Raw genomic sequence first — 27916 nt, forward strand, 5'->3', positions numbered from 1 at the left:
TGCTGCGTCACCAGGTGTTCACGTATCAAGCACCTGTAACGTACGTACCAAACTTGGAGAGATTCTTTATGTACTGATATGCACCTTTTAGCTGTACACGTTCTAAGGTACCTGAACCCAATGTGGCCTAGTGTCCAATATGGCCTATTTGCTTTTTCCAAGTAGCTACAAGATTAATTCAACAGATGACGTTAATATGTAATTTAGACTGTCCGAATGACCTGAATGAACCTATTGGCTGTACCTATAGTGCAGTAACTTGATGAGAAAGAAGCGAAATAGCTGGACCTCGTGATTGTATTGTACGTGATCTAATATTGCATATGGAAGTTTTTACTTACTACATCTTCCAAGTGATAGGTGTTTATATATCGAGTACATGTCATGATAGCTTATACTGTACAACAATGTGCTTACTTTAGACTTTTTTATAACAAAGGAAAAAAGAACACTATGTAAGGTAGACTCAATATGGCCTACATAGGAATACATCGTGAAAACATAAGCAAATGTCACATTTGTTACTTTTATGTTACGTAGAGTGTGTGGAAGTCACTAAAAATGATGAAGGACCTTTTATTTGCTTAGACTGTGATTTGTAATCCATGGTCTTCTGGTAACAAATTATGACACGTCACTTCCTTGTTTATCAGTTTGTAAACGATGTTTTTCTTTGTGTAATCTCATTATGTCGTTATGTCAATAAATGGTAAGTGTATCAATATAGTAATTATCTTTCTATAAAAATATCATTGTGGTACTTTCTTCACAATTTACTTTGCATTTTTGATGTGAAAGAACAAAATATATTCTGTTAAAAAGTTACGTGTAGGCCATATTGGGTACATATGTACCAAATATAGCCTACACGTAACTTTTTAACAAAATCTTCACTGCATCCATGTTATTATTAGGAACCGACTCCTATTTTCAGTAAACGTTCAGAAATGTTCCCTCTTTTGTATGTTGCAATTAGTTTTACCTTTGTGACTTTGTACACGCCATTAGAAACAATCGCAAACTTTGGGTAGGCCATATTTGGTTCAGGTACCTTAGTTCTTGTATTGTAAACGTTCGAAACACCGGAAAGAATTATGAATCACCCTGTATTTAAAAAAAACAAGTAGAGTGGTTAGAAGTCCGAACAACTCATCATTAATTAGAAAAGTGAGTTATACACATCTAAGAAACAAACATGGCATGTGTTTCAGTTCGTGTTTAAGCGAAACGGCATGAATGCCTCTCCGAGAATTAAAACCGGCTGTGGGCATTCGTTTTCATTGACCAGTTGCCTCGAACAGCCAGTAAAACTGAGAATATGTCTCACAACCACTACCATCTTCTGGCGATCTCTTTTTATTGAAACCGTGAACCGGTCCGTTGTCGTACCGAGCTTTACCGACCTTTAAACTGTTGATAATAACCGCATGACTTGGAAAATCCACATTCCTGATATTTTATCATGAACGTTTCAAAGAACAATTATACCAGACACCTCGCATTATTTAGAATATGTAAAATCACGATTGAATCAAGAGACATTTGAAGAGAGATAAGATAAAATCGCTCTTCACGTTCCAAGTGTAAGAAAATAACACAAAAACATCTTTCAGGTTCTTGCAGTGACATTGAAAGATGGGAACTTTGTTCTTCCATACGAAGATGATGGCGTTATTCTCATTTATTCTAGTTTTATTAGTAAGTATAATTTTTGTGGGCGTTTTTCTTTACATACAAATAGGGTTTTATTTCGGGATGAGCCGATGCCACTTTGAAGCAATACCTGTGCCGATAGAGATATTCTTACCGATACCGATGCTTGAAAATTGTAACAATTAAAGTTATTCAAGCAATCGATTAGTGTTAGTGGGTGAATACTCCACTCGAATTATAAGCATCCATTTACCAGCGTTTTGCTTTAAATTATCAAGAATTATGTCAGAATATAAAAAAGAAAGAAACTGTTCTGTAATCACAAAATACAGCTTTTCCACGTAATAATCCTAAAATATTGAAAATACATTAGATTGAAACAGCTCAAAATCCCAGACACTGGCCATCATTTTCCAGACAGGAACTTGACTATAAGGAATGCGGTGTCAGATATTACCTAAGCTTTACTGGGTCACCAACGGCGTAAACAGGTGAAACCCAAGAAGAGTGACTGACTCCGCATTGCTTAGTAAAATCTATGACAATAAATATCTGGGACGAGAGAGGTCATTAGCCAGTTTTAGAACGAACTTTGAGAGCGGCAGAAAGAGGATTGAGCGAGGAAACGTTGAAGGGAGTTGCAAGTCAAACTCTTAAGATATTGTACAGTCACGATCATAATAGCTCAACGCCGAACTTCCATCTCCAGGCAGAGACAGATACATTATTCCATTTTACCATGTCTTTGAGGGTATAAAACTCAAGTGTTGTGTTTTGCCATTTATGTACACTTATCACCTCCCGCACGTTGCCATTCAGATCACCATGAATAGCGAGTACGACATTATCGAGGATGAATGATGAATGAGCTACACCACCCAGATTCGATCCCAGTTCCTTGAGGAACGTTACGATATTGGTACAAAACCAATGGAAACTTCATGGCCTCCCGATGGCGCAATTGTTGCGTCGTAGCCTTGTAATCAAGGGGTCCCAGGTTCGATACCCGGTGGAGGCACATAGTGCTTCGGATCCCACTTTAAACTGTCCCAATTAGACTTACTGTGCATAAAGTGGACTTAAAACACAAACTCAATCAATCAAAAACCAATGGAAACTTCGAATTTTGCATAGCTTCCAGGATAATTATACTCCGCAGAAGTGCCATACGGTATTCTTGCGGACACCACGAACTATCAAAACGCCAGAAAGCTATCGGTAAATAGACGGAAGTAATGCTTAATGAACAGTATTTAGTTTTATAATTCGTTCCATAGAAACTGTAAGTGCTTAACTATTACTAGAATAGTTACTTTTATGTCAAGAATGTAGTCTGTGCGTCCCACTCGTGGCAATGGAATGCTCCCAAAGTAAATTTGGTTTATGTAGATTTTTCAATATACGAGGGTTACAGCAAAAGTCATGGCAACTGTATTTTCCTCAAAGTTAAACGATGGTACCACAATAAGATCGTATGTCCCTGAGAACATGACACCCGTAGTATGTGGACGCATCACTTGATGGCAGTGTGATGAACGGTTATTGTACAGAGGGCAGTGGTAATTCATTGTTAAGTCAACAGTCGTGCCACGGCGTGAACAGCGTTCGTGTATCAAAATAGCAGTTCTTCTGGGAATAAATGTTAGAAAATGCCACAGGAAGCCGGTGAAAACTGTGGGAGAACAGTGTCATACCGTAGTATACCTCTTTTGTTCCTTAATGTTCCTGTGCTTTCAGACTTGTAACTCAGGGGCGGCGCCAGAAATTTTCGACCGGGTGGGCAGAACCTGTATATTCATAAATTAGGGTGGGCAGTATAAATGTAAGACCTTATATGAGTTTTACATGCACTCATGCTCCCCCAACCTCCAACATATACAGGGTGTCCTAAAACAACTTCAACAACGGTTGGATCCTGGTAGATATATATAAAAAAGAAAAAAAACCAAGGAACTTTTCCTCATACACATAACCTCGAAAGTGTTTTTGATCTATGAGCACTGAAATTCTAACCTGGATGTACCTACATGCAACCCAACTCACCAAACGATCGCTATGACGTAACTTCCAGGGACGCGTAGCAAGGTTGCCACTTGAATTGAAATGAACGACTTGGGAGTCTTATCTTGCAAAATACAAAAGAATAACTATACTTGCGATGTTGTAAGCATAGGTGTGCGCATACTAATTTATTTTGGGGTGCCTTTAGGGAAGTTTCAGTTATCTATCTGGACAAGGCTAGCCTAATAGTCGTAACTTCATGTTCCTTTTCTCAGAAACTATTAGGTATATGAACATGAAATTTTAACATTATAGTATTTTTTATCACTTTAGCACAGGTTTTACTATCACTGTGTCGATACTTTAAGTAATGAAAGTAAACAATTGAAAATGATAAATACAAGGCTGCATGTACTATCAGCTGAATCACTCTCACGAAATACATCTGTATGCTCAGTTTTACCATGTTTTCTAATGCACATTACTTCATAAAATATATTGCTGTACCTGGCCACTCGATAGTTAATGCCATGTATGTGCTATATATAATTTTAAACCGTAGAATTCAGATGCAAGCAAAAATCTGAAAATTGATACACTTGTCATTGAAAGAGAGGGGATAGAGAGCATTCATGAAAGTCTTTGAACATGAAAGTCTTTATGGAAATGTTGGAAGGTTGCATTAACAAACAAGTCGGTCCTTGGAAAAGAATAAATACGGCCCGATATGTGAAGGGGCTCTGCGATTTGTAAAGAAAAAATAATAATTTCTTTACTACGTGATTACTGATTACTATAGTAAAGTAATATCACATTGTTTTGTGGAGAGGGAGAGAGAGAGAGAGAGAGAGAGAGAGAGAGAGAGAGAGAGAGAGAGAGAGCTGGTCATCTCAAATGAAACAAAATTCCTTACTTTTTTACCACTGGTAGTTCAACATATTTGTTTTATTGTCTGAGAAGACATTTGGGGTAGCCAGGTACCTTTGGCACCCCCGTGCGCACACTTATGGCTTTAAGAAGTATTTATAGTATTTACAAACTGGCCAAGACAAAGAATTTCCAACAAATGCGGACTGAAATTCAAGACTCTTCATTCTAAAATGTCCCCATCGTGTTTCGAGTGTCGTGCAGTACCAATAAATGGCGAGATTCACGTACGACATGTTGATGAAATCGACGAACTGAGAAATGCAAACATAATGCGTTCGCCACCTTGTTTCACACGCAGACTGTTATTTATTTATTCCTAAATGGCTAATCGAGTCCCTCACATAATACGGGGGTAAACCCCTTACTGAAAAGAATGAAGAGTAAAAGGTATTGCAATAAAATGAAAGACATCGTTTAAATATTAATTAGTTCCCACATTAAAACTAATACATAATAACTAAAATTAATCCGACCTGGATACAGGTGTCACTACATCACGTATGCATTCCGAGCGCACAATACAGCTCAGCGTTTGACATAAGTATGGATAATGTCTTATTAGCAAAATTTAAAAAAAAAGCAAGAACTCGGGTATAAATCAAATTCTTAGTTCATTCTGCATAATATGTACCTAGACTAAAGAAGGACATTTTAGCAAAATATCACCGAAAAGTAATAAATAAATAAATAACATTGTATGTACGTATTATGTTATGAAGCACAAAGTTCTAAAATTTCGTCCCTAAAAATCACATGATTACATAACTGATAGGGAAAATGTATCTTTAAGAAGATTTTTTGCCTCCCTGATGGCATAGTGGTAGAGTCGTCGCCTTGTGATCAAGGGGTCCCAGGTTCAATAACTGGTGGAGGCACATAGTGGTTCGAACCCCACTTTAAACTGTACGTCCAGCCCCGATTAGCCTATCTGTGCATAAAGTGGACTTAAAACAACAACTCATGTAAGAAGATTTCTAAATACGGTTGCTAACTCATTATCAAATCAATAATTATGCAGCAATTTTTCAAACCTACAGAGCTGTTTTATAAAAACTATTTTTTGTGATTGCTTCTTATTAGTAGAACGAACATGAAATTGTTTTTTTTTTAATACCATATCGAAATTAGATGACAGGTATATAAAATCGTGATCATGAAAGAAATATATCAAATTACCTCTGTCTTAGTATTTCAATATAGACCAAAAACAACATTGTGTGTTGCTGGAGGAAGCAACGCGAAGAAGAGTTTTTTTTTGTTTAATACATTACCTTAATCATACCCAGACCGGAAGCCCGGAGTTGACAACATCAAGCAACTCCACTCCACACCTTCTACACTCAGTTTCAGTTATAACCCTTTGGCCAAGTTATTGCAGACAATTATATTTATCTATTTTTACAATATTTCAAGTATCTACCTAGGTATTTCTTTTCATTATGTGGCACATTTTCAAAGCAATTTGATGCATCGTCCCTGTGAAGGCCAGGAGCTCCAGCCCTCATGCCCATAATCCTGTTCTAATCTTTATCATATTCTGCACAATTTTGCGCCTCCCATATAGCTTCCTAAGCCTTGCAAAGTTAAGCTTGGTTGGCCCACGTTGCCTAGCACACGACGCACCGACTCTGTCCCTTCGAAAAACCAAGACCGGGCGTCGCTGCCTACCAATTATCTTTCTGTTATAATATATGCCACGACTAATTCTCAGTTCCTGCAGGGCATGAGAGCCCGCATCTCAAAGTTCGGGTAAGGGTCTGCTTTTGAATAAAAATAATAATAATTTATGTTTACTTAACCAAGAACTTTAACTCTAAAGTACCTTCCTTACGCTTAAACTTCCATCGTGATCGCACCCGCATCCCACTGGCCAGTGAGGATACGCATGCGAGTCGCGAGCGAAATCAGCATAATCTAAACTGACTTCTTATGGACTGATAAAGCCTCCGCCTCACTGACCAGTGACGGCGGAACACCTCATCAAACCAAAAGGAGGCCAGTTAATTTGTACTTATGAACCAAATTTACTATAAGGAAATACCCATTAACGATTACAAATTTATTTACATCTCAAATTTCCAATAAACTCCGTCTAAACCTTAATCAACTTATTCACAAATTCAAACATAGTTAAGTTAAAAGAAAAATATACAAACTTCTGTTCAAAAGGAAAACTACAACAATGCCGAGATAAAATTTAGATCAATAACGACTTCCGTAACATAGACTGAAACTTGCTATAGAGTAAACATAAAACCCAGAGAGCACTCTCTTATACGAGGGGCACTATTTATATTTTGAGCCTTGGCAACACTGATTGAAGTTAGGCGCGATTTGACGTTTGCACGGAATCGTCTGGCAATATTGACCATAACGTACTTCAAATGTTTTGTCAATAGCTTGATTTGTGTTGCTTATGTTGCCTTGCAGATTGCGCGACAACAATAAAATGGAATTAACTCGTGAACATTTTCGTGCGATGATTTTTTACGATTTTCGACGTGGATTATCAAGACAAGAGTGCATCGATCAACTTACTTCCACATTTGGCGATGAAGCCCCATCCTTTGCCACTGTGAAACGCTGGTATAACGAATTTAATCGTGGCCGCCATTCGCTCACCGACGAGATTCGCGAAGGTCGTCCAAAATCAGTTGTTGTTCAAGAAAACATTGATGCTCTGCAAAACCTAATACTGCAAGATCATCATGTGACATACTGTGAGATTGAGGCAACCATAGACATTAGTTCCACCAGCATATATAAAATATTACATGATCATTTAGCTGTGAGAAAGGTATGTTCTCGTTGCATCCCACACAATTTGACAAAAAACTCAAAAAGACGCTCGCGTCAATTGGTGCAAACAAATGCTCAATAAATACAACCGTGGTGCTTCAAAAGACGTATATAAGATTGTAACAGGTGACGAATCATGGATATATGCATATGAGCCGGAACGTAAACAGCAGTCGACTGTATGGGTGTTTCAAGATGAACCCAATCCAACAAAAGTTGTTAGCGCTCGAAGCACATCGAAACAAATGGTCGCCTGTTTTTTCGGGAAAACTGGTCATGTGGCAACTGTGCGTTTAGAGGAACGTAGAACGGTCAACTCTGAATGGTACACAACCATTTGTTTGCTAGAGGTCTTCGGTCAAATACGGAAAACAAACAAACGCCGTCGGATCATTCTTCATCAAGACAATGCCAGCTGTCACACATCTCGTCTAACAACCGACTTTATGAACAGTCAAAAAATCGAATTGATGGGTCATCCGCCGTACAGTCCTGATTTGGCACCCAATGACTTCTTCTTGTTCCCGAATGTCAAGAATAAATTGCGTGGACAAAGATTTTCGTCGGCGGAAGACGCCGTTGATGCGTTCAAAAACCATATTATGGAGGTGTCTCAAGAAGATTGGAAAAACTGCTTTGACAAATGGTTCGAACGAATGCAAAAGTGTATTGACCATAAAGGAGAATACTTCGAAAAACAATAAAGCAGTTTTCAATGCCAAATTCCTGTTTTTTCATTGTTAGGCTCAAAATATAAATAGTGACCCTCGTATAACATGTCCATATCCCATCATAGAACTAACACAGCTTTAACTTGGTTTCAAATAACGGGTGACAAATTATTAACTATAGGTCGACAAAATTACTATTAACCAAAACCAAAGAAAAATTTGCATAACATCTTTCCGTAAATTCCTATTCGTGCTTTTGTCATATTTTCACATCTGCATTATGTTCTCTAGAACTCATGAAGTAAACTACCATCTTCAGGGTCAACCTCCAAAAACATTCATAACAAAATATAAGGGGAACCTTTCTCTACCCAATATCAAAGCCATATCTCGGCCACAAATTACAAATGTCCACGTGGAATTCCTTAAATAGGGGACTCTATGTGTACCCTTTTTGGCTACTCACATTGCAAAAGCAAAACAATAGACTTTTACATTAAATGATTTCTAGAAAAACATATATATTCGACCGGTCACCTATTATAACTGTTTCAAAATTACTTCAATTATACATCTAAATAAGAGAAACCATAAACCTTTCTCAACTTTCCGGATACTCAGACTTTAAAACGAACATGTAAACTATATAAGCTATCAGATTTAAAAGACACCCTCTGACCAGAGGTATGCTCTCGAATTAAACTAAAAAAGAATCAAATTTATTTAATTGAACCTCCTGACCAGGAGAATTCAGAATGATATAGAATAAAAATTAACTTGACGAGAAGGTTGTATATCTTTGATGAGCCTAATTTATTTAATTTGAATTTACATCGGAGCCACACTGACCAGTGCCAACTCCAACAGAATTTATGAATCAAAATTTAAAATTATTAAGATTAAATATTTATATATGAATCAAATTATTTATATGCCCGCCAAAATCCCCTTTAAGGATCATGCTGACCAGCACAAATCCTGAAAGGTGGCTTACGGAAAACCTCGGACATTGTGGAAGGGAGAGCTGACCAGCCACTCCCCACACAACGCCCGTATTCTCCCAGCCCTGGACCTCAACAAGCGATTTAATCACCTAAAGATTCCGGAATATACTGATATACTGATTATTTTGCCAGCGAAACGGCTTGTATTTATACTAGCGGGATTACGCAATTCTATTCCCTGAACAAAAGATTTGTACATACTCAAAGTTATTTTTAGCCTAAACAATTACCCCTTCCAAAAAGTCATATCGAGAAACACAATGAAAGCTAAACTTACTTACAAAACCGCGCAGCGCCGAATGAAATAGAACCCATTGTTGATTAGAAAGAAAAAGAATGCAAGCTTCAACTTGCTTTGCATTCTTTTTCGCTTGGCAGAAACTGCGTTACAATTTTAACAAGGATAAAATATACATTCAAAAAGATTAGACTACAAAAGAATTTATACGAGGGCTATCGAAAAGTAATTTGAATAACAAAGAAATTTACCAAAATTTATCAATCGTTACAGCCTTAAGCATACAAGTGGGCATTAGATCACAGTTTTTGTTTCAAAAGCTTTGGAAATTCCTTTCGCTTTCCAATGATCAAGTTATGGAAGTTGAAAGAAAAGCTTAAATTAATTCCATTCAACTTATTATTTACTCTGACTTTCATAAACCTATTCACTCAATCAGTGCTTAGGCAAAGGACAACAAAGCTTTATAATATGTGAACTTGTCTGTAATATAGATATTATTCACAAGTAAAATATACATGGAGTGAACACCATAATAAACTTATTTATTGAACCATTCGCATTCTCCAAAGTGTATATATTTATAGAATTTGATTGGGTGGGCAATCGGGTGGGCACAGCAATTTAAGGGTGGGCAATTGCCCACCCGTGCCCACCCCTGTCGCCGTTCCTTTACAATGTAACTACATGTGGCACGATGCTATCATTAAGGATGTTTTCTCGCTTCCATATCCCACACCTGGTACACTTTGATCTGCACTGTTCATACATTCCACAACACCGTACACTGCCCCCTTCCATTTGTATATTTCGGGTTTTCGTGCTGTTCCCGCATTCTCGCGAAATAAAAATGTTGCCATGACTTTTGCCGTAACCCTCGTATACAAGTCTGAGACAATAAGTATCGTCTCGATTTACAAAATCTGTCTCGTTCTCGCTATCGTCTCGCGTAAGACTCGAAAAGCCTGTTCTCATTCTCGTCTTGATTTTTACAGGCCCGTCTTGGTACTATCCCTAATCTTATTTAATTTCTCTTTTTAGTGTGGCATCAGTTCATCAACTGCTCTATACCAAGCGGTATCTGTCAAGCTTGAGGCTCTTCCCACAACAGGTTAGTTGAACCACACATAAACGTACGTTCTGACATTGTTTCTTGAATTTGGATTTTCGTTACACGCACACAAAAGCTACGAAATTGTCAGAAAAATACCAGAGAAAGCAGAACAATTGATGATTCTATTGGAAATTACTGCGTGTTTCTTGAAAAAGTACCGATTTTATTACGTTATTTCTTCGCTAACCTCTTATTTGTGAGGAATGTACAAAATATCCAGGTATTATCCAGAATATTGTATCCAGAATATTGTATTTACATTACACATCATCTAACTTACTGCTAGCACTGTAATCATAGTCACGCCTTAGGGATGGTTATTTCAATGCCAAAGCCCTCGTGACGGTTTGTTTCCAAACATACATCCGGGGCAAGGCCTGTGAAGACTTTCACCCAAGGTATAAGCTCGACCACAAGGAAAAAAACCTTCCGTCCAAAGCGTTCGCGCAACTTCCCTGCCGTTATCGGTTTTCGGGGCAGTGTTGCCAGGTCAGATTTGAAAAATTTGGGAGATTGTTCCTTGGGAAACCAGAAGATCTGCTACAAAATCCGATGATCTAATAGTAGCGGATGAAGGACATTCTTGGGGGCGGCATAGGCGTGCGCACTGGGGGGAGGGGACGTTCACAGATTTCTTCCAGTGAGGGGGAAACAATGTATATTTATCAGGCGGGTGAACGAGGCATATTGCCCCGCAATAATGTTGCCCTCTCAGAAAACACCACTTGAGTTTGAAATTATCACGTTCCTACATCCCTATTATAATAATGGATGTAAATTACTGTGACTAAAATCAACTCATACGTCTGAAATAATGGGTACTTTTGTGTCAACATTCATTTTCCAGAAGGGGAGGGGGTGGCGACCATCCTTGCACTTCCTTCTGGACGTCCATGAGGCTATATAATTTTGTAGAAAATTAAAATATTTAAGTATAGAAAAGGATAGAAAACTAAGTATTTTCAAGCCCATGAAAGTTCCAAGCAACTAATTGTAATTGAACTATGCCGCTTCGTTCTCTAGCAAATTTCTTGTTATTAACACTCACATGTTTTATTCATTATTTATGCTGCCTCTATGTTGCTGCATTTAATATATATATACACATTATACACACACACACACACACACATATACGCACCTAAAGTTACACTAAGGGAATTTTCGATGGTACCTGACACTCTTTACGCCCGTTTGGTACCCACCAATACAATAAAACAGTGAGATGGAATGAGTTATTTCTTTACCGACTGAACATTTATCAAAGCTTTTGCTCCCCTAATCAGTGTGTCTGCGCACGCGTATGAGGGGGGGGGGGGGGTAGAGTGGGGAAAGCTTTGCAAAGCTGTCAGTCTTCCACTATCTTCATTGAAGATTCATGATTACATTTAGATGTTAAAAGATAAAATAATAAATTCTACGTACCTTTAATGTAACCTTTATACCATATCTGCATCGCTTGTTTGCGACTCCGAGCTGCTGGAATCCGAATCAGATAATTCCCCGTTCAAAGATATAATGAGTTCATCAACAGCGTCGTCCATTAAAGCGTCATTTCTCCAGTACTCATTTTCAATTTTAATTACATGATCGCAACACTTTTTCCACTTGTCCACTGAATATTCTAAAAATAACTTTTCACAAAGTTGACGTTTAATTTGCAGGGATTCAGATAGGCACTCACTAACTCTACCTTTTATGTCACCCCAAACAAGTTCGATAGGTGACAAGTCCGGATGATACGGTGGCAAACGCACAACTGTATGACCGGCATCAACGAACAGTTTGTTTATCTTGTAAGTTGGTTCTATTGGTACATGCTTAACTAATAGCATGAGCTCTGCCTTAGTTATAGGTTCTTGGAACGCAACATTGTTATGCCTAAGCCAGTCCATAATAGTTTGTTTAAGAGATGATGAGGTCGGTTTTTTGTTATCCTGCACATTATGGTAACTTGCATTGTCAAGAACAACTACAGAATTGGGAGGCAAATTCGGAAGTAGCATGTTTTGAACCCATTTTGCAAAATTATCATAGTTCATGTCATCATGATAATCTCCAGTTTTATTTTTTGATTGAAAAATCAAGAGACTGTTTTCAACGAACCCACGTTCCCCACCTGCATGTACTATAATTAATCTTGGGCCCTTTCCAGTCGCTTTTACATTTCCAATTTCTATTGCCGACTGCCAGCAAGATGCAACAGATAGCGTTGAATGGATATAAGTTTCGTCAAGGTAAACTATATTTCTTTTATTCTGTCTGTGTTTCCTGATATCTCTCAAATATCTGGCTCTCCACGCGACATTTGCCGGTCTTTCAATTAAAATCTTACGTGATGATTGACACCTTTTCCACTTAAATCCCATTCCTTTCAATAATTTTCGGAGATATTCTTTACCACAATGAAGAATGTTTTCATCTTTCAAAAGTTTGTTAAGTTTGTTTAGAGAAGGTATTGTTTTCTTGTTAACGTAACATTCGTGAATTTTACGTCTTATAACACATTTTGTAAATTCGTCTACAACTATTTTCTTAATGTGACTCGTCTTTTTTCCAGTTGGTGTAGAAAATTTAAGTTTACCTCTTACCATGCCACTTTTTCCTTCTTCCAAAATACACTTCACACACGACTGAGATATCCCCGTCGCTTCACTGGTCGACACGACAACGTTATACGTAAGGTTGTGGAGATTTTTTTGCTCTCGTAAATGTTTTGCAACATTATAAACTATTTCCCGCGCTTGGCCCCTTAAAGGCCTTCCAGACGCACTAGACGAGCAGGAAGCCATTTAATAACTAAAACTATATCAAGTTCACAACACCTACGAGACAGAGACGAGATAGGGTGTGAATAAACTAAAGTCGCCAAGCAAAGGGTCACAGAAAAAGCCCCCTGCTGGAGTGGCGCGCATTGTTTACGGTGTAAACGTCACAGATACTTTTGTAACAATGATGCTAAACCCAGAACTCTGCTTGGCGAAAATAAACCGAAGATCTCCATTTCAGGAGTGAACATGCTTCAAACAAAAGAAAGTAAACCGCCCGAGGGAACTGACCAACATCTTTAATCTCTTCCGCATTTTCCGGTTAGAGGGTGCATGGAAAACACCCTCAAATTTGCCCTTTCTCAGCACCGACACAAGGGGTTTGCGATGCCTCTATTATCGCGAAGAATTTTTATGACAGGAAATGGTAGAAAGTTGTGTTCACAGATGAAGCTAACGTGCCGCCTTTCGTTGTCGGCGATTTTCCACAATCTTTCAAGTCGAATGCTAACAATAACAAATCAATTTGTCTTCTGCTGGTGTTCGGTGTACAGCTATCGATAGGGGTGGGCACGCGTTCTGCACCATAATGAGAAAATGCATTACGTATGTGAAATATATTTGGTGAATTAGACAGCATGTGTTCCTCAATAATTCAAGATAGCAACGTTTATGCTAGGGCGCCACCCATCCTCCCCATCTGCTAGAAATACACACACACACCCACAAACACATGCATGTATAACATAATTTGCCCACGCTACGAAGTCAGTGTTTCTACCTCGTAAGACAAGTACATTTCACTGTGTTTGTGTCACTAATTTCATCCATTTCATCAGTATTTCATTCATCCATATTGTCGTACTTACCCGTAGAGGCACAAAAGCGACGTAAAATAACTAAAATAGAAATAGAGTTTTGGGGTGGGATAAAATACAGCAATCTAAAAATAGTTATGTAGTAAAAGTAATAAAATAATGTCCTAGCACAATTGAGTAGCGTTTGATTTGATTTTGATTTGGTGTTTTAAGTCCACTTTATGCACAGTAAGGCTAATCGGGACTGGACCTACAGTTTAAAGTGGAATCCGAACCACTTGTGCCTCCACCGGGTATCGAACCCGGGAACCCTTGATTACAAGGCGACGACGATACCACTGCGCCATCGGGGAGGCCCGTGAGTAGCGTTTGACATAATTTCACAGTTCAAACAGCACTTTTCACGGCTGAGTGAAGTTCCACTCCACATCTCCCCTCCATGTTCAAGTAAGATGAGCAGGAAACGTGTTTTTAAGCTGGCCGTTGGAGGTTCCATAGCAATAGTTTATTATGGAATCCTACCGAGAAATCAATAGGTCTGGCAACACTGCCGTTGGCCGCTCTGAAGGCTCCTTCCTCCTGTCCTTTTCCCCCACCCGCCAGCGCGATGGGGTCTGCGCAGGTTTCTTTCCTTGTGGCTACGATTCGACAGACCCTGATCCGGGGCACTGGCTCTGGTGACTTCATGCTTCGCCAGTGAGTTGAAACACAGATGTCCTGCAAGTGGCGCCTCTCATCGGTGACTGGAAGAACTTTCGGACAGTAATTCATGGCGAAAATGGTTTTAATTATTCCTCACTGCAAAACTGTTCTAACAGCTGTTAAGTATTAATTGTTTAGAGTTTTTTTTTATTGTCAGTTGTATTAATTAAGTTAGCTATCTAAGCAGAGCGACGTATCGAGCCCAATGGAAGTGTAAATATGCTATTGCACATTTCTGCAACAACATGTAGAAAGCAGTTCTCGGTGTATTCTTTTTGTTGTTTGTTTGTATTGCTTTCATTCTCCATGACAAAGTTCGTTCTTAATACACATTATGATAAAACTGGGACTGGGCCAACTGTTTAAAGTGGGATCAGAACAATGGAGTAATGTGCATGTACTGGGTATCAATCCGAAAACTCTCATCTTATTCAATAGTACATTATACAATAGTCTGACTGTCACGTGGTAGAGTCAGGTTCGATTCCTATGGTGGATGACGTAAGGTGGGAATTTTCTCCGGTAATGCCCTTGTCTAAAGGATCTATGGGGATCTACCTCTTCATTTCCTTTGTCTTCATGGCATACATAGAAAGTAAACGTATTAATTAAAACAAAGAGGTGCATAAAAGTTGAAGCCTCAAGCTTAATTAGAGGTTATTCAAATATTGGACGTGCGCTTAAGTGAATCTACTTTTAAAAATATTATTCGACACACAAAAATGTACAAAGTATTTTATACATTTTCTTTAAAAAATGAAATTATTTTGTCGGAAAGAGAGTATTAATTTAATAATAATAATAATCGTCTTTCCATCTTGATAGCTAGAATAAGATTTCCTGGATGAGAATGCAGAAAATAATGTTTTATATTGCATAGCATATTAAATATTAGTCACTTTCAACTTTGTATGTGAGAGTTCACATCTTTAGAAATAAAGATATGAAGTTAAGAACAATAGAAGAAAAATCCATGATTACCAATCGTATCAATTGACGATGCAACGAAACGCATAAATGCAAGGAAATTATTAATGTTTGATTCGCTAGAGAAGCATTCCAGTGTGTTTCTTGATACATCTGAACGAGCCGTATTTAGTTGATACATTAAAAATGCATCGTATCAGCATTTTCGATTAAGGAGAAACCACGAAACAAAGAGTTACATAAAGTCAAATCAATTGATATATTTGAACTGCATAAATTAAATTTGATGCATTTTCTTTTCTGTCTGTACGATGTAGTTCAAAAGGGAAAGCTTTACGTTCTGCTTGACTTTTGACCTGGAAGTCTAACAAACATTTTTTGTTCATTCTTTGCAGATGCTGCCTCCATCAACAGGATCATAAATGGAACAATTGTTGACCCTGGCCAGTTTCCCTATCAAGTGAGAATTAATCTCCCACATAATACTTTCTGCAGTGGTTCTCTTATATCGACACAGTGGGTCCTCTCATCTGCTAGCTGCCTCGCATAGTAAGTGCAAACGTGTACTACATATCTTATTAAAAGTCTGGTACTGTAGGATAGAACGTTCATTGCACGTGCCTCTGAAAATTTCACCGAGGGGTTTTCCATCCCCCCACCCCCACCCACAAAGAGGGATGCCTACTCAGTGGCATGGACGTCCGCAGGATTTTTTCCAGGGAGGGGCAAGGAAGGTATTTTTTTCCAGGGGGGGCAAAAAAGTCAAATTTTCCCCCAAAAGAGTGTTGTTCCCTAAAAAAACATTGCTTAAATTTGAATTTATGCTGTTCATGCAATAATTAACACATATTATTGTGGCTAAAATGAAATTTTATGTGTGAAATACATAACTTTTGGTTCACTTTCATTTTCCAGGGGAGGGCCACGGCCCCCCCTTGCCCCCCCTTCCGGACGCCCATGCTCAGTGGCGTATTATGTTATTTCATTTCAGGAGGTGCTTTTTTTTTCGTTTGCAAATTTGTATATGTGACAAGTCAGAAAACTGTTTCTAAGTACCTTAGAACTAGGTCGTATGATAACATTTACAAGTAATTTAGAAACACTTAGTATATTTCCATTCTAAGAAAACCGAAATTCACACGCAAAAACAGCTATCGAACTAGTAACGCTGAAAACTTGACCAAATTTCTATTGCCAGGTTTAACATTAATGCCCGTCTAATCAAGTTTCTTGTGAACACTTATCAGCATGCCATGGAAACTTAAGTGGAAAATAGCGTGCTGTTGTCTCGGCTCGGCAAGGTTGGTCACTTTCAGAATGGTGTCCTTTAATCCACAAGGATGCATACTTTTTGAAGGAAAATCTTTGATTACTGGAACATTAATGAACACGAATGATTTTGTTTGTTTGTTACATAGTTAAGAAATGGTATACTATTTGCTATCAATCCCATTTTCTTTGAAGGGAATAAAGAAATCCCTGATAGGTATAAAATAATTCTATTTTAACGGGGATATTTTTTTTTTTTGGTGGGGGAATTCATATATATATATGGATCCTGCACACCCGGTCAAAATTTTCTGGCGCCGCCCCTGATGGAACAACATACGCACTATATATATACATATCAGGGGCGTATATTTGGGGCTATCTAGGCTATCTGCGAAGCCCAGACTCAATGGCCAAAATACAGAAAAAATTATATATCAGAAAATGTGCATAAAATTGTTCTTTCAATAAGAAGATGAACCTGATTTCTTAGGAGTTGGCACCTTGATTATTTAGGAGTTGGAAACATTGCCCGCTTTCTTTGAATTCGCGAGACGGCTGGCGCCGGCCAGCGACTCCAGGGGGGGTAACGGGCGAACGTGACAGGACTATCTTAAGGATCACCCGATCAGTGTTGCAAACCCATTTTTCCCAGCATGTAATTTCTCCAGGAAAGGTAATTGAGGAGCCAAACTGTTACAGGAGAGGGAAACAGGGTTGCATATGGGTTGCATATGGCGGTAAAATTCCCTGTGAACTACCTCAATGTTGCAAACCAATTTTTCCCAGCATGTAATTTTCCCAGGAACGGGGAATTTTGAAGTTTAATTATCGCAGGCAATGGAAAAGTGTGGCATATGACATATGGCAGGAACAAGAGCATCATTGAACGCTTGCAAACTAGATGAAAAAGCGGTTGTTGACCTTCAAACAACTAGAGATACAGTGGGGAGTAGAAAATTGTTGGCTGATCTGGAATGGTTTATGAATCTAAAATTTACCGAAATGACAAGGACCAGTTCCAGTCTAGATCGCGTCGAGTGGTCTCGGTGCTTGGAATTTATTTAGAGGCAGCGTGTGAATGCAATAGTGAGTGGATTGCATTTTTGTTAATGATACGTGCTGTGTTGTGTAGTGAACTGAAATGAGGGACATAATTAACAAGCTGTCTATTCGGCTTAATTTTGACGATAAACTACAAATCGTTGTGGATTTTTCTATTATGTCCACCTTATGGACAGATAAGCTAATGGGGATCGGACATACAGTTAAAGTGGTATCCGAACCACCATGTATGGAACCCGGGACCCCTTAGTTTCAAGGCAACAACGTTACCACAGGGCCAACAAGGAGTACCCGAACTTCAAATCATGAAAATAGGTAGGTGGAAGTTTTATATTTATTCTCGTGTATAGGCCTACATAATATTTCATAATATGGTCCTCTTATTTGTGCAAATAAGAATGAAATTCTTGCTGCCTTTCTGTCATAGTGTACATTTCCATATTTTATTTATGAGGTATATATTTTTAATCATAGTGTCACATCACTTCAAACCGCCACCCCAAATGAGTTAACCCCCCCCCCCAACCAGCAAATCTTTGTCCATTCGAACACTATGATATGGTGCGATAGCCAAGGTTTTTAATGCAGTATACGCCTATGAATATATTTATATATATGTGTATGTATGGATATAAATATATCGTTCTACCATGTTCTATTGCATTTTTCTTTGTACAGAGTGTCCCAAAAGTCACGCAACCCGGTGTTTACGACCGTATAACGGAATAGCGAAACGGAATGAGAAGAAACGCTTTCTGCCAAGAGAATGCTCTGTATATTGGAAAAATTTAGAGAGACAAACATATGTAAGAACATGCATGTTTTAGTAACAAATAAGCAAAGTGTTGCCAAAGGCGGAATTTTTTTTTTTGCAAATAGTGTGTATTGATGCACAGAACTCACTGAGGTAAATTATTGCAACATTTCACAATACCAACGGGACAATTTGGATGGCCATCTATTGAATTTGACAGAAAAAGAACTTTGACGAAGTTTCAAAAACATTGCACAAGGGAATAAATGGGCTGTTCCAAAAATCGATGTTTTCACAATATTACGAGGGACACTGGCAACACTGTTGCTGTCACGTGTCACTAACAGACATGTTTCACCTCAGGCTAACACCGGGTTGCATGACTTTTGGGACACTCTGTGTAAGACGATAACTATCAAGATCCATATGTGGCTCATAATTTGATTTGGTTACTCCTAACGTCCCGTGGCGTACACGTGATTCACAACTACTTCATTTTCTCTCCAGCCCCACACAAACAAGTGAACTATTCCTGCGGTTGTTTAAACCCAGCAACATGCAGAACAATATATTGAAAGTGAACCACATATCGACTACGGACAGAGCATGAGTTAAATCCATTTTATGCTCAGATAGGTTAGTTGGGAATCGACTTACAGTTTAGAGTGAGATCAGAACTCCTGTGCAATGTACAGTTACCGGCAAAAAAATGGGACACCTAGATCCCGAAATTTTTTGCGTTCCTGCAAAACGTTATGCGTGTTGCCTAACTCTACAGCGATAAGTGTATTTTAATAGCAAAATTTCAATGACAAGTTCCAGCTAGACACATGTCGCCTCTCAGGGAATCAAGTATTTTTTTTTCTTAGGTGTTCCATTTTTATGGCCGATGAGTGTACCTCCACTAGGAATCAATCCAAGGTGGCAGCGTTACCCAGTATGCTATCGAAGAGGCCCTCTTTGTTTTACCTTGTATATACATAAGCGTAGAATTTATACGTAGTCTCCAAGAATAACGGCATCGTATTCTTGGCTTTCAGCGGAAAAAATGGAGCCGTTGCTATTCTGGGCAATAAGAATGAGGGATATACTGCAGCCGAACTTATATTTCACAGCCAATACAACGGATCCGCCGATCCATACGCATACAATATCGGTCTTCTCAAATTGGGCAGAGAAGCAACTCTCAGCAGTAAGTATATACAACATGAAGTGTTGATATCTACCTAGCTTTTGATTTCTTGAATGCCAAAGGGTTTGTTATTCTCGAATTCATGCAATATAACTGGGACATCAATGTCAATTAAACAACGCGAAAACTGAACTTGCACTAAGAAATTTGAGTATAAATTATGCTAGTTGTCCCCGCCTGTTCTGCATGGAAACGCGCGCAGACCGGTTGTACGTGGTACACCCGGTATATATATATATATATATATATATATATATATATATATATATATATATATATACAGTATGTATATATGTTGTATACTTTCTCGGCTATATTGGAAGGCGGTTGGTCAATATATGCACTACTGTTCAGATACTTGTGTGAACAGTTAAATGTTCTTATTGTGTGACGAAGTAAATGTAACGTTAACGCGTTATTTTTCGAATGAAATTAACGGTAAATGCAAAGCGTTATTTTTGGGGGTTAACTTGTAACGTAAGAACTTACAAAGTATAACGACTTACAATAATTCACTAATCAATAGTTGACAGAGTGTTTTTTTTAATTTTAGTGAAAGGCAAATATTATTTTTTCAGGCATCGTGGGGCCGATTGAACTCGCAAGTGGGCCCAGCAACTATGCAGGAGCTACGGCTGTATTTTGTGGTTGGTCCCCTCAAGAAGGCAGTGAGTACATTATGAAATTTACTTTCGATTGTAATGTTTTCCCCTTACGTGCCGTGAAAATCTATCAATTACATCTCCACAGGACTCGAAATGGACCGGAGCGGACCGGAATGGTGTTCCGGTTCGTGAATATATAAAACCTTTCCGTTTCGTCTCGTCAGAAATGGTAAGGACTGTTCTGGTTGGTTTAATTTTTTTAGACTTTTCACTAAATTTTTGTTTTCTGTGGTGTGAACTAAATTGTTAATAGTCTTTAATAGTGCATATTATAGCGTCCACATTAGCTTCCCTATACATGAAAATGTGTTGTTGCGGCGAGGGGGGCTTAGCAAAGTATGATGATATGACTATGGAGACAAGTACGGAGTACTTTCTGAATGTGGTTCCATTCATGTACAGTTATATCTTTAGAAAATATATGGATGTTTCCACACTTTTGAATCGCCCTGTAGAGTTTCTCCTCTTCTCCACCTACTTAACGTGCAACTTAATTGGTGGGAAGCATATATGTCTTCATAGTAACAGTTAAAACAAGATGAAGACCATTCATTCTTGGTAGGGTTACAGTGACGCAATGTCATGTCGTTATCATTAACATGAATAGCACAAGTTTCATCCCATCTATTTAATGTGCAACTTGGTACTTGGCAACCATATTGTATTAGATTCTTAAGATCACTTATTTTAAGATTCCACTGCGCTAGCAATTCAAGGTTCGTATGCATTAAACAAGCCAGTTTAACGTGCATAACTACTGTAGAAAATTAGAGGCAGAAAACTGATTTGGTGCAGGTGACATTTTGATCAGCAATTCTTGAGGAAACTCTAGTACAGAGACGTCTTAAAGCATATCAATAGAAAGTTTATGAAACTAGGTTTTTCTTTTATTTGGGGTTCTGAAACTGTTATTGTGTGCAAGTACAGTAAGCTTGCTTCATGTTCAAAACAAGCTTTTCATGTAAAATGATTAAGCTTGTTGCAAGTATATAATGGCAAACTGTAAGCTTGCGTCAAGCTCGATTGATTTGTTGTTTTAAGTCCACTTTATGCACAGTAAGGTTAATCGGGACTGGACCTACAGTTTAAAGTGGAATCCGAACCACTGTGCCAAATGCCTCCACTGGGTATCGAACCCGGGACCCCTTTATTACAAGGCGACGACGCTACCACTGCGACATCGGGGAGGCCCGCATCAAGCTTGAATGAAGCCAATTAGTTACCACGTGTCAACATTGCATCAAGTTTAACATGATAAGTTTGGTGCAAGCTTGTCGCAGAAAGCTGCATGCTTGATTCAAACTTGTCATATCCAACTGGCTTTAACAAGCTACCGCAAGTTTGCCACAAGCTTTCGTGCTATCTGGGACTAAATTGGAAGATCAATTTTTAGCACTATACTTTCAGTTTTGGGAAAATTGTGCGGAACCCTTTCTTTTTAGAGAAAACTGTGTAATTACGGGGAAGTTTTGTTTTAGAAAGAGCTTTAGACAAAAAAAGTCCTCCTTCGTAGCCGAGCGGGTTAAGGCGTTCACTCGTCTTGAGATCGTTCGCTGCGGGACGGCGTAGTTTCGAATCCGGCTCTGGTCGGAATTTATTCGGCCTGCGTATAGAGCCGGTGGCTACCCACCATCGTGAGGAAATTGGGGAGCTTCGAATGAGTGAGCGTAATCCGGTCACGGAGACCTACTAGTATAACGGCTGGGGATACGTCGGGCTGACCCCCCGACTATTCCAATACTGGTTGAAGATCTCCACGCTTATAGGTGACGAAGGAAAGCGTGGGAGGGAGATCGGCAGTCGGTAAGTAAGCCAAGGCCCTTCAGGGCTGTTGCGCAAAGGATTTTAGACAAAAAAAAGGAGATCATCAATTCGAAAGTTACAAGACAAAAACTATTCGAACCCGCCATTTTCCAATAAGGCGGCTCGAAGCGTTGAAACCATATTGTAGTACCAAGGTTCATACCTTTACATAAAATGCACAATTTTGACTTAATCCTCCCGAGTAAAATTACACTGCTGTATAGGTCCTGAACGTCTCAATAAAGTGATAAAAAAACATTTTAATTCTATTTCACTAGGTGATGTAATACCTACATTTAGATCCACGGAGTTGTCAGTTATCTCTAACTACTTATGTGGAAAGTTCTACGGCGACGATGCAATAAATGCTGGCACTCTTTGCTGCTCTGCTCATCCCGAAGGAAAGGTACCATGTAGTGTAAGTGCAAGAATTTCCTTCTAGTTATCACCCATAGTATATTGTAGTATATTAGGCTCTAAGCTGCGTATTATGACTGTAAAATGACAATGGTTATAGGAGCTTTCTAATTGATTCATTGAGTTGGTGTTTAAGTCCACTTTGTGCGCAGATAGGCTAATCGGGACTGGACCTACAGTTTAAAGTGGGATCCGAATCACTATGTGCTTCCACCGGGCATCGAACCCGTGACCCCTTGATTACAAAGCGACGACGCTACCACTACGCCATCAGGGAGGCCGGACTTTTTAATGGAGCAGTGGTAAATCTGTCGTCGACTTGTAATCAAGGGATGCCGGGTTCGATTCCCGGTGGACGCACATATCCAGATAGTACAGAAAACTTGCTTCATGCTTGAAACAAGCTTGCTGCAAGCATATAGTGGCAAACTGCAAGCTTGCATCAGGCTTGCATGAAACCAACTATAAAGGAGCCGCCGTACCAACCGGTGTCCATTCACAGTGCAGAACGGTTATTTTGACAAAATCCTGTTTCCCTGCTGACTGCTTTGGGGAGGGGGTTGCCGCTTTTGGCCCAACCATTAGGCCTAATTGGTCGTTTGACCGCGAGCTCCTTCGTAGGTAAATTCGGCAACAGAGGGTCACTGCCATAAAGACGGTCTCCACACCGGATCCTAGGCCGTCGCGGCTATAGTTACCAATTTTAAAAATTGCAACAAGCTTGTCACAGAAAGTTGCATGTTTGATACAAACTTTTCAATGTCAACTGTCGGCTTGATTCAAGTTTGCCATATCCTGGCTTTGACAAGCTACCGCAAGCTTCCCACAAGTTTTCTGCTGTCTGGGATAGCGATTCCGATTGCACTTTAAACTGTAGGTCCAGTTTCGATTAACCCAACTGCACATAAAGTGGATACCGTCATTACTATGATTTTAAATTATTTCTACAATCGAAATTGAGCATAATTGTAAGAACTACAAACTTTCTAAAATATAATCAGTTTTCAAATATTTATCCTTGAATTTTGAAACGAGTCATTTTTTCTTAAGTCTTTAAACTCATTCAAATACAATGCCACTTTGTTTTAATCACGTATACCCTACACTTCTTCAAATATAATAGCATTCATACTCTTTGACTCTTTATCGCTGTTGAGTGTGAAACTTCATCTGAAGAGGTGTCCGAGCTAAGCAGAAGAAATTGACTAATTATTGGATTTAATATAAGGCTGTTCTAAAGACTATTTTACATACATTTAATATAAGGCTGTTCTAGATGACTATTAGTGTGAAATAACTATATTTCAACTAAATCAATGCATTAGTAAGAGAATTCCGTTTCACGAATTAGTTTTAACTCCTTTGCCCATGTCAATTTTAGTTTTCATCATATGGAATTTGTTGTTACCTGCAACACTTGTCTATTATTTTTATAAGCACTGTCAACTTGCAAGACAGTTTGATTCAGAGCAACACAGGAATAATTTATAATTTTTTTACATTTATTAAAGGCAGCACGTCAATCATGGACATTATTTTTCTTATTTAATTACAATTATGTATTTTATTTAAATTTTCCTTATTCATTTTCAAATAATTGTGGCTGATATGTAACCAATTTATTATTTTATAATAGTATTTTTATTCTTGATGAGGCAATTTAATTTAATTTAATTTTAAGAAAAGGCAATGGAATGAATTTGGTTTTGTGTGATTAACTTGAATCAATCAAACCCACTTCCAATAGCTTCCTTTCTTTATCTCAATTTTCCTTATAAATTACCCAACCTGTCTACAGAAGAGATCACCACATATAGGAAGTGCCTGCAGCAGTTATTGGCATTTTACGAAGGACTTTCCGCAAGAAGCCGTCAACTACCGTTTGGACAAGCTCGTCTAATCAACACGCTGACGGAGCCATATAGATAACACTTTAGTTATAACGGAACTACATTTTTCGCTATCAAGGACAGCATTCTATCATCAAGATACAAGTCGAGTGGACCACAGACTATAAATTTTCCACCCCATCATGTGAGAGGACCAGCTACAACTACGAATGGAAAAGAAAAGATGATTCTTATAGGATTTTTTCCGCTAATTTCAAATCTCTTAACCATTTTTCTCTTTCGGGCTCAGATTGTTTCTAATACACATTTTTCTTTGTAATGAAATAACTTTGCTTTATTGGAACTAATATGTGTTACGTATTCCACATACTGACCTAAAATGTACTCCTAAAGGATTTTCGGCTATATTAAGCTTATTTAGCTTGAGGAACATCTCTCTTGAGAGTCCAGGAGTAGTCTGCTATCATTCGTGGGCTCCATTTACCTTGGTAACTGTCTTCCGTGGTGTATATTTCTTGATGGAAACACTGTGAAATATGCCTCCAATAAGAGACTGAAAGTCGGAACCCCTTGTTTACAAGGCCACGGCGTTAGCACTATACCATTGGAAAGATTCAGGTCCACATTTGGGCGTGCCTTCTTTAAGGTCTAGCACCTTTACAAAAATGTAGCTGTGTTCATACTGATCGTCTGAGATATGTATTTTAGGGCATGAAAGCAAGTAAAATGATTTAATGATCGTGAGATTAGCACATTTATCTCCCTTTTACCCCCTCTTTGATGCATGTATCTAACAAACACTGGCTATTATATATGGAGATTTCATGTTAAAAAATATCTTCTTCTCTTAAATAATGAAGCCTATAAATTTAATGGTGTTCGGGTAGATGCGCATAAGTCACAAACTGCCATTTCCTGTTGCTCTCATAAAAGTCACACTGAATCAATTGCCGAAAACATTGTAATTTAATTCTATCTTGGGCATATGTAAAGATTCTAAACAGTGATAATTCAATATTTATGTAATGTCTGTAATGTTTTCTATTAAAACATAAGCACATAAAACTTTCTTCTGTAAAATTGCATTTTTTGACATATGATTTTCGCCCGAACGCCCTAGAATTGAGCCCTTTTCATTTTTGTCTGTTTGTTTTCAGAGGGACTCTGGTGGTCCTTTGGCGGTGAACGGAGTCCAAATCGCAATCTACGAGTCATGGGTTGACTGCAGTCTGCAAACCCCAATCAGATTCACCAGAGTTAGTGAATTTAGAGAATGGATATACATGAACACAGGAGTTTAATCGTGCATGAAGCATTCTTGTATATTATGTACATAAGAAAGGAATAAAATAAATTATAACACTTCTTGGGGTTAATTTTCGATAATGCATAACACATGCTAAAACTGAAAGCAGTGTTGTAATCGAAATTAAATTTTATCCTTACATTATTTTGCTTGTAAATAAAATACTAAGAAAGATATTTGGACTCATAAAAGATGATACAACCGGTAAGTGCAGAAAGTTGCTCTGCATAATCTGCATTCATCCCATGATATTATTAGAATTATTAAATCAAGAAGACTTCGGTGGCTGGCCATGTAGTACTTACGCATGGAAAAGGAAAATAATGTTTACAAGAAGATCCTTACTGGGAAGCCTAATAGTAAGAGATCTCTAGGAAGACCAAACCGAAGATGAGATGACAATTTTAGTATGAACCTGAAGCATGTTTTTCCCCATGAAAAATGAATGTCAACTTAAAATTATATATTTCACATTATAATTTCATTTCATTCACAATAGTTTGCGTTAATTGTTATAAAATACTGGTAATTGCAAGTAAGATTGCAGGAACGCGGTAACTTCAAACTGAGTAGTGTTTTTCCTTTCTTGCTATTCCCTGGAAAACAATCCCTTGGTTTTCCTCACCCCCTACCAGGGTGGATAAAAATCATGATTTTAATCTAAAGAATCATTTTTGATGATATTTTTATATAAATAGTTTCCACAACGGCAGAAAATTTTCCCAAGAACCTGGAGCATTGTTATTACGCTTTCCAGACTGTTGTGAAGGTCAAAATTCCGTGGATGACAGGTCTCATGTGAGTGGTCTCGTGGTACTGTGGTTAGCGCAGGTGGTCAGTATTCCAGAGGTCAAAGGTTCGATCCCAGCAGGGAGTGGAAGAAATTTTCAAGGGCATGGTAGAATTCCTTCATTTTCATTTCCATGCTGCCGGTTGGAAGCGAAAAAATAGGCATCGTGGTGCAGTGGTTGCGCACTTGCTCCATGTACGAGAGGTCCAAAGATCGATCCCCGCTGCAACAGCAATAATTTTTTTCCAACCCATTCTCAACTTCTTATTTCAATTTCTAGATTTGCTGCCGTACTTGTTTCTTTTCTTTCATTGGCTTCTCCGGGGACTTGACTATCACAGTAGTTTGATGATTAAAGCAGTCGAATCTCGAGGATGATGGTAGGTTACTGAAAAAGTTCTCTCCTCTTGGTGGATCCTTGGACCTCTGGAATATGAGGCACGCTCGCTAACCACTTTTTTTTAAAAGAAATGCCCCTACGCGGGGTCATTCACACTTTTTCAACTTTTACACTTTTCAATTTTTACAGTATTCTCAGTTTTTCACGTTTGGACAAACACAAATACCCATGCCTTACCCGCGACTCGAACCCGGAACCCCTGGCGTTGCAGCGCGCTGTGCTAACCACTCCGCCACGGAGGTCGACTTTATTCCCCGTCATTCACGCATTTCCTCTACTTTCACTCATATCAATATTACTATTTTTTAGGTTTTTCTCATTACATACAAAAACAAACATCCATGTCCTAGCCGGGATTCAAACCCGGGACCTCTGGCATTGCAGCGCGCTGTGATAACCACTCTATTTCAATTTTTACTGTAATCTCATTTTTTACTCATTCCGGACAAACACAAACATCAAAGTCCTAGCCGGGATTCGAACCCGGGACCCCTGGCTTCGTAGCGCGCTGTGCTATCCACTCCGCCACGGGGCCGGCACCACTGCGACACGCCCGACAACTTTTATTTTAAAAAAAAATTACATTTACTGTTAAATGAGAGGACAACCATTCACTTATTGTTAATAGCCAAGATGACTGATGTGTGGAGGGGAGGGTACCTGTTCATGTGCCTCCCTGGCTGTGACATAAACTCTTTTTGCTTTCGGATTTCTATTATTTTTCCCATCGCATATTCAATGCCGACTTTGCGATTCTGTTTGCCAAGGTGGATGAGAAAG

At 38.6% G+C, this 27916-nt stretch overlaps 1 protein-coding gene across 2 annotated transcripts; it reads left to right on the forward strand.

The window, feature by feature from the left end:
• Nucleotides 1-1598: 1598 nt before the first annotated feature.
• LOC146000057 (chymotrypsin-2-like) lies at nucleotides 1599-25987 on the forward strand. Of its 2 annotated transcripts, XM_083137380.1 has the most exons (7): nucleotides 1599-1698; nucleotides 10338-10407; nucleotides 16021-16174; nucleotides 19754-19905; nucleotides 20484-20573; nucleotides 22652-22791; nucleotides 25798-25987. In XM_083137380.1, the coding sequence occupies exons 1-7, from the start codon at nucleotides 1636-1638 to the stop codon at nucleotides 25939-25941; spliced, it is 813 nt and encodes a 270-aa protein (XP_082993506.1). In that variant the 5' UTR covers nucleotides 1599-1635; the 3' UTR covers nucleotides 25942-25987. The 2 variants fall into 2 exon arrangements, with proteins under 2 accessions (XP_082993506.1, XP_082993507.1); XM_083137381.1 differs by lacking the exon at nucleotides 22652-22791.
• Nucleotides 25988-27916: the final 1929 nt, after the last annotated feature.

The sequence above is a fragment of the Lepisma saccharinum genome, chromosome 16 (genome assembly GCF_977018435.1).
Source record: "Lepisma saccharinum chromosome 16, izLepSacc3.1, whole genome shotgun sequence".
In the NCBI taxonomy this organism is placed as follows: Eukaryota; Metazoa; Arthropoda; class Insecta; order Zygentoma; family Lepismatidae; genus Lepisma; species Lepisma saccharinum.

Bases quoted from the DNA above. Each gene is read 5' to 3' on its own strand.
- LOC146000057 (XM_083137380.1), top strand. From the start codon at position 1,636: ATGGGAACTTTGTTCTTCCATACGAAGATGATGGCGTTATTCTCATTT. The intron at 19,906-20,483 runs GTAAGTATATAC...TTATTTTTTCAG, and splicing joins CAGAGAAGCAACTCTCAGCA to GCATCGTGGGGCCGATTGAA. The intron at 22,792-25,797 runs GTAAGTGCAAGA...GTTTGTTTTCAG, and splicing joins AAGGAAAGGTACCATGTAGT to AGGGACTCTGGTGGTCCTTT.